This window comes from Armigeres subalbatus, chromosome 3 (assembly GCF_024139115.2).
Source record: "Armigeres subalbatus isolate Guangzhou_Male chromosome 3, GZ_Asu_2, whole genome shotgun sequence".
In the NCBI taxonomy this organism is placed as follows: domain Eukaryota; kingdom Metazoa; phylum Arthropoda; class Insecta; order Diptera; family Culicidae; genus Armigeres; species Armigeres subalbatus.
In genome coordinates this window covers 261,843,505-261,851,272 of record NC_085141.1, presented here as the reverse complement: position 1 = coordinate 261,851,272, position 7,768 = coordinate 261,843,505, and the positions used below count along the sequence as shown (strand labels likewise).

Below are 7,768 nucleotides of genomic sequence, written 5' to 3'. Positions count from 1 at the left end.
AAGTTTCAAAAACAAATACATCCTTCTTAAAAGCTACTTTCGAGCCCAAAAGATCTTTTCATGCCAAATTATAAATACTGAAATACTGAATACGTTTGTATTGTCGGCGTAGCACCAAGTTAGAATTCGGAAGTCAGGACTTCCGAACCGAACTTTCTTCCGAAGTTTTATTTGTCAAATTAATTGATGCGTTGTTTAGCGCCTCTTTAGGCGAATCCAGTGCACTACTTCCGAAGTTATGAAAGTTGCCTGTATCTGGAGAAAAACCCAACTTCGGTATAAAAAGCGGTATAAATTTTTTCCGGATACACAATAATGCTTCGCAAATCGAAGCTTATCATGCGAAATTTTGCGGCGAAATGCTCTTTCTATATAAAGATTTTCCAATTTCTTAAATAATCATGCAAGGAATGCAACCCATCAACAGAATCAACGGAAAAAACAAAAGGTATAATGATCAAATTGCATTATGAGTAATTTTATATTTACTCTCAACTTAAACGAACTTTTATTTATATTTATGTTTGGTTTGATTTACTTAACCGTGTATTTTCAAAAAAACAAACAGGGCATATAGAATAATTCACTATGCCTCCTTTCTTCTGTCACAATCTCACAATCATCGCATCATGATGCCTTCAGCGCGACAAAAAAAAAACAAAAACTTACCGTTTGACAAAAACAAAACACTTCGATTTACCGCTCGCATAACCATAATTACCATTGCTTCAGCTGATTCTTTCATGGCTAGGATCGCCAATGTGATATTCCATATTTGAACACAACACAATATCATTCTTAATTACAGGTTCTATATTTATTCACCAAAACACTGCTCTTCATTTCACTCCACATTGACACTCTAACGCACGCCTACCTCAAACTACTCGATTCCCAATCTACACGATTATTCTAGAATACCACACTTTTTACTGTATTTCTTTCAAATTGATACATTCAAGGGGTAGACAAAATTCAGAAAAATATTCGCCCTGCCTTACGCCCTATGAATAAAATATATTCCATTGTGTAATCAATGATATACTTAAAAGCTTTTAATGACAATTTATGGACTGGAAAATTAATTAAAAATGAAGATGGTACAAATATGCAATTATGTACAAATGCAATAAAGCAATTTTAATATAATATAATATCATAATTATTATGATCTGCTTTTTGCTAATTCAAAGACAGATTCGAGAACGTTTTTGTGGTATGGTAGAAGCTGTGGGAGTTTTTCTCCAAATCTCCCACAGCATACTCTACCACAAAATCGTTCTCGAATTCGTCTTTTGGAATCTGCAAAAAGCAAAACATAATAATTATGTTATTATATTATATAGTTGTTAAATCGATTGTTTAAATTCGAAATCATTTAAAAAAATTAAAATCAAATTTTATTCCATCATAACATTTTCTATCACTTTGCGAATGTTTCCTGAAATTCATTCAATTTACAAGCAGTCAACGCAAGAAACATACACCCCCCTATGTTGCTCAAGCACTTCGGCGCCAACAGCACTTTTTTCGTGGTTCTTGTGACGACCGCCAGACGTCAAAATGATCTACTACCTATGTGCTTTCTTGCCTCATATAGGTATTTACTTCTATCAGTGCTAAAAATAGAACAGAAGCACGGCTTGCTGTACGCGCTGTACGGGCTGTGTACAATGCGATGCCTGATGCAAGCTGAAAATAAACATTCAAAGCTTGTGTTGCTGATGCTACGATGCGATGCCGACCGATGCGCAGTGGCGGAAACCCGTACAACGAAAGATTCGTTTTTTCGCGAAGCTCACACATATTGTGAATGAGCTAATTCCTTAATTTGTTGATGGTATCTTGTAGGTTTAATTTTTGGTAACTGGTTAAAAGTTGATGCGGTAAAACATCTCCTAAACAAATGTGAATGGGCAAATAAAATTCGAAAATTCTTTTAGTATGACATTTATATGGGGCCCACCACTGTGCGACGGCACATTGCCATTCCTTTTTTCACGCGCATTCGTACGGGAGAGCGTTGAACAAAGCACGATGCATTTTGAAATTGCTATACATGAGTCTGTGATATAGGGTATTTGTGTTTTTCTTAGCGCATGACTTAGCGCATTAGCAATAAGACATGAGAAAAGTTATGTATGACGTTTAACATAGGAGAGGGTTTTCAATTACTGAACGGATATCGGATAACGGACATTTGTAATTTCCATAGGGCACCCGTACCTTGAGTGTAGGTAGTGGGTTCTTATTATATATTTCCCATTATTATCCACATATGTTTCATTTCGTTGCGGTATGATGTAATTATGCCATCACACCAATATAATTTTTCATAACAAAATTGACTTCCTCACATCAATGGTGAAGCAACTTTTACGAAGCTATTTTGAATAATTGGTTAGGTGAAATAAATCTTATTTTAAAATCAATATTTTATCTATTAGTTAATGTAATGAAACTGTTTATTTTCAATCACGAACGTGCACTTCAAGAATAGTAGTTGGTAAATCCAAACCACTATTCACTTGGATCGTAGTGCAATTTGCACCAGTTCTGATCAATCACGGAGTAGCAATCATTGATATGTACAGTCAGTCTAAGCTAAGCTGAAACTGTATAGTTTCAATCAACAAACGATAAAAACAAATATTTTCTTTTCTCAATTCATTAATATTTCCAGTATAGGAACATTTACCCTAGCAGGATAAACTCTAATGCTATATAGAGGCAATAAACATATCTCCAATTCGATGATTTATGTTTGCATATATCTTCTCACATGTTAAGAGTATTGATGGTGCTGTGGTATAGTATGCGCTTCCCACTCCAGAGATCACGAGTTCGAATCCGAGATAGGGCGTTTTGCTTTTTTTTTGCACGTAAAAACAGTTTTTTCGCCGTAACTTCGGAACGCAATGTCCGATGGATCTAATTTTATAGCAAACAATGGGATTGAATTCTACGTCGAATGGAACTTGTTACGAGCAAATTGGATAATGCTAAGTACCAAAAAGTGTGTCTCACATTTTTGTACACACACACACACACACACATACATACACACATACAGACATCACCTCAATTCGTCGAACTGAGTCGATTGGTATATAACACTATGGGTCCCCGGGCCTTCTATCAAAAGTTCGGTTTTGGAGTGATCCTATAGCCTTTACGTATACTTTGTATACGAGAAAGGCAAAAATACAAACTTGTAATATGAACGTTTTCGTAATTAATATTAACGCATTTGCCCAAAAGTACACGCGGCGCTCCCCAAAGGAAACGACGCACCGCGCTTTTTGCTGCCCGTATACTCGATTCTTATGCGGAGATAACATTGCGGCGTTTCCTAGGGTGCGGTTGTTCCTTTCGAATGGGAAACGCCGCGTGGAATCTTGTGCAAATGCGCTTTTGGAAACATTACAACAGCCGCGCGGTGTATCGTATTGACAGCACCCTACAATAATTTTTGTAACATAGTAAAAAGTGACTTTTGTAGATTTATTTGACTAACATGTGAAACTATATGAGCAATGTGTTTTTGTGCAACGCTTATACTGCTGTTATGAGACCACTTTTTCATCTCAAATGTAAGAAGAAGTTTTTGTTTGTTACTTGGGAAAGATATTGTAAGATAGTTTTTAAATATTCTGGATTAACCATACTTTTCTTGAGTTCTGGAGTACTACCGCTACTCAATGTTTCGATACGTGTTAAACCATTTCCATTACATCTCCTGGAAGTTATTGTCCTTGTATATATCGGCTGATTTTTTGGATATACTGTAATCACTAAAACTGTTTTTGTGTTCGGGACTTAAAATGCACTGTTCAAACATGTTCATTACATTTATTGGAAGGTAAAATTTTCAATTTCAATTTTCAAATTTTTGATTTTCAATCAGATTTATTTTAGCACGGAGTATTCTTCCTTTTTCGAGTGCGCACATTTTCTCCTAAGGCAGAACGGCGAACTACTACAGGCTGGAAATAAGTTCGAAGAATTGAATTTTAATATAAATTAGACTGCGAAAGACTTGCAAATAGTAAAATACTTACTTGTGTAATCGAAATTCTGTTCAGTTTCTTCCTCTATCCAATCTACAAAGGATGCAACACGTGTGTAAACTCCTATGGAGTTCGATGAGCATGGTGATCCAAACGAAACTATTCCAACGACAAGAGGTATAACAGATCCATCTTTAAGAACTCTCTCCACTTGGAGTGGCCCTCCTGAATCTCCCTGAAATCATCAACTCTTGTTTAAATTCATTCTTGAACACGCGAGACCGTTTACCTACTTCACAAGTATCCACATTGTCACTCCCGGCGCAAAATTGCTCCTTGGAAAATCCATGGGGTAGGGCTCTTGTACTAACTGGGAGCTGTTCAGTGCAGGTTGGTCGATCAATGTACGATAATGCAATTTTTTGCAAGAGTGGGTTCGGACGTTTCTTATGAACCATCCCGCCATTGCCTATTGCATGCAATTTTTCGGTAGGCATATCTTCTTCTGGCCACAAGCACGCGGGGCACGTTGCTCCATCAAATTTAGCTTCAGTTTCCAGTTCTATGATTGCGATATCAAAATATTTTCTACTAGAGCGATATTTGGGGTGCCTTCTAAAATTACGTATTCCGATCAATTGACTTAGAGCATCGTTTCCAACCCCAACTAAATTGGGATCACCTAATCGAACAACAGTAGGTTGTTTTCTAAAATGTGACAAAACCAAAGTTATATTGATTGATGTGAAATTTAACTGTTTCGATATTCATGTACCCATCGCCATTCAGCATACAATGAGCCGCCGTTAGAACGAACTTGGATGAAATAAGTGTTCCTGCACATAAATAGTGAATTTTGTCTCCAGTATTCCATCCAACTGACGCCTACAAAATTCACATTATTTGCTTTATTAGTGTAGATTTAATTATACCAACCATGTGTGAAAATTCTCCAGCATTGTTTTGTTGTTGATTTCTACTGTGATCTACGCTGTACTTTTCTTCCTCCGAATATAAGTCTGAAATACGAAATGAATATTATCGATTTTTCATAACTTTCACTAAATAAAATCAATAAATATTTCACCATTTAATGCAGTTCTTCTGTAAAAATTTAGCAAAGATGCATTGTAGAAGTTGTCGTTAAAATTACTTTCGATGCATTCGGACAGAATAATCACTATGACAATGATGCCGGTAACATTGAGAAGCATTGAATTGAACATCACAACTGATCAAATAGATTCAGTCAGCTAGCGACGATCGCCGTAGCATCTCAAAGCTGACGGACGACTGGTTTGTGGAATGGTCGGAGATAATATTCTTTATGAAATGTATTTAGGTAGTCAAGTTGAGTGAAGAGCAAACGATGCATGTTATAGGCGCGTTGCTCGACTCGATTTGTAGAATAAACCCGCTCAATGTGTACATGTATACTGTAAAATGAAAACAAAACTCGTTTCGCTTGATCGTAGGTAACCACATGCATGTTTTAAAGATTACTAAGTTGAAAATGCATTTGTCTGTAGAATAGAGATAATAAACCATAGTGGATTGTCTCTGCACTTCCCTTTGTTCTCGTTTTAAAACATGTTAGGTACATAACTCTCAAAACGTATTGATTTTTTGATGAAATTCTGCTCCCAGTTTATTCTCGCTAGCAAAAGATGTTACGTGACGACAACTACAATCTTCCTCTGTGGATTATTACCTCTAATATCTGTAGCCAAGTTCATGGAGGGGTGGCTTAGTCGTTCGTTTTGAGCTACCTGTTTTGGAAGTTTAATCAACATGCTGTGAACAAGGAGGCTATTTGGTGGTATTCCTTTACATGTATGAAGTGTATCTTGAGGCATGATATTAGCTTCGTTCAAAATTGAGATTGATTTTTGCTATTTGAAAATAGGATGCTTCAACTTGCTTTAAAAATTCAATAATATTTTAATCATTCAAACAAATGCTGCATTATTATAAAAAGTATATAGTTTCTCGAATAGCTACATATTCCCAGGAAGTTTTTTTTTCAAAAGGGCCTAATTGATTCTGACCTTGATTTTCGGAATGGCGATTGTGCTCTTAATTCAAACTATTTTGTTCAACTAATGCACCAAACAGAAAGAAAAGATTGTGATGTATATGGTAACGTAACGTCAGTTGAACGAAATATGCTAAATAGAGACAGTATGAGCCGTTTCAAATTTCAAGGTCAAATACAGTTACGCCCATTTGAAAAAAAGTTTTTTAGATTTTGATTTATTAGCTTTAGCTGTCTAACGATTAGAAGTGAGCAGGGATCATAATTCTTATGAGCAGAGAATTGTCGCTTACGCGGATTTTCGCTGAGAAATCGTTTTGCGGGAAAGAAAAAAAGTCTGGTGAGTGAAAAGCTCGCTTCTAGTGCCGCAAACAGTTAGTTTGCTCGTTTTTTCACTCCTTCCATCTTTTTCGTGCCTTCATTAATGCGAACAAAAGTATAGCGTTTAGAGAACAATGAATCTAGTCCCTATAAGCGATGTGGTGACGTGGCTTAGAAGAGCGCATCTCAAAGCCATTTTACCGCACGGCTAAGAAGAGCTCCCTAGAAAATAGGGTGGTGAGTAAAATATGTCTTTCTCCACTAACTACGAAAAAAGATTCTTCTTGGACCCGAAAATCTTTTAATTTCGCCTCATCGTAACGAAAAGTACGAACTCTGGAAGTGAGTGAATTTAAAATGATTGGTCATGGTAAGGGTTATGTAGCAAAAAGAATTATTTTTCAAACAATAGTTGAGCAGTTTTTACACTCAATTGGGGGGACGTAAAAAATATTGCGTGAATAGAATGTTTGATTAACTAGTAATTTAAGCTTTCACTTAATTCATTGATATTTTAAATATTTTTAGATATGACACATAATCATAGCAATCCAAAGACCCAATACCCAATACATACCTTCATTCCAGGTAATCCCAAAAGTCCAAGAACAGGCCTAAAAGTCAATATGCGTATCGAGAAATCTTTTTGCTCCTTTTAGAAATAGAACATGCTTACAGTGATCGCTTGAACCAAATTTAATTAGAATTGAATGCATGTTCCATTCCAGGCCATCTAAGAATTTCAAGAATTGGAGTAAAGACCTTAAGGTCAATACGCATAACAAAAGATTTATTCGCTTCTTTTAGAATAGTCTAAGAGACGACCTAGCATGGACTTTTTCAGGGCGGGGGAAATGATTCTCAAACCGAGCTCGGTATTTCTCACAGATTGAGCTGTTGGCGAAAGAGTCTGTATTGTCAGTTGAATGCTACCACAGCACTGACAATTTGGAGGTTAACCCATATTGTGTTTTGACTTCGATAGAATTGGTTTTTCTACTGAAGTAGATAGCAGCAAAACGTTTTTAGCGAGTCCGGACCCAGAGACAGCGATGCCAGATACAATTTTTAAATGTCTGTGTTAATCTCAGTAAAATGTCTGTATTTGGCTGTATGAGGCTTCATAGGTATACTTGATATAGAAAATTGCTCAAAACCATACATTTTTGTTCAATCAAAGGTAATTGCCTATTTCCGGGGAATAAACCACCCGACTTGGACGTTAATTTACAATGTTATGAAAACTCATATGTGAATATGTACGTTATGTGGAAGATATTGATTTGGAAAATGTATTGGAGGTAACCACTTTCCCTTCGATGGGACTCGAACCCATGACCCAACAGTACGCTAGACTGGTGCTTTAACCAACTAAGCTACGAAGGACCTCCGTCGGCCTTCG

At 36.4% G+C, this 7,768-nt stretch overlaps 1 protein-coding gene across 1 annotated transcript; it reads right to left on the bottom strand.

The window, feature by feature from the left end:
* Positions 1-3,825: 3,825 nt before the first annotated feature.
* LOC134219358 (serine protease snake-like) lies at positions 3,826-5,401 on the bottom strand. The gene is made up of 6 exons (XM_062698081.1): positions 5,098-5,401; positions 4,947-5,029; positions 4,786-4,895; positions 4,304-4,718; positions 4,062-4,245; positions 3,826-3,986 (listed from the first exon to the last, which is right to left on the bottom strand). The coding sequence occupies exons 1-6, from the start codon at positions 5,234-5,236 to the stop codon at positions 3,910-3,912; spliced, it is 1,008 nt and encodes a 335-aa protein (XP_062554065.1). The 5' UTR covers positions 5,237-5,401; the 3' UTR covers positions 3,826-3,909.
* Positions 5,402-7,768: the final 2,367 nt, after the last annotated feature.

Excerpts from the sequence above, each read along its gene's own strand:
- LOC134219358 (XM_062698081.1), bottom strand. The coding sequence starts at position 5,236 with ATGTTCAATTCAATGCTTCTCAATGTTACCGGCATCATTGTCATAGTG. Across the intron at positions 4,246-4,303 it reads ACAATGTGGATACTTGTGAA|GGAGATTCAGGAGGGCCACT; the intron begins GTAGGTAAACGG and ends TGATGATTTCAG. Across the intron at positions 3,987-4,061 it reads ACAGAATTTCGATTACACAA|CCTGTAGTAGTTCGCCGTTC; the intron begins GTAAGTATTTTA and ends ACTTATTTCCAG.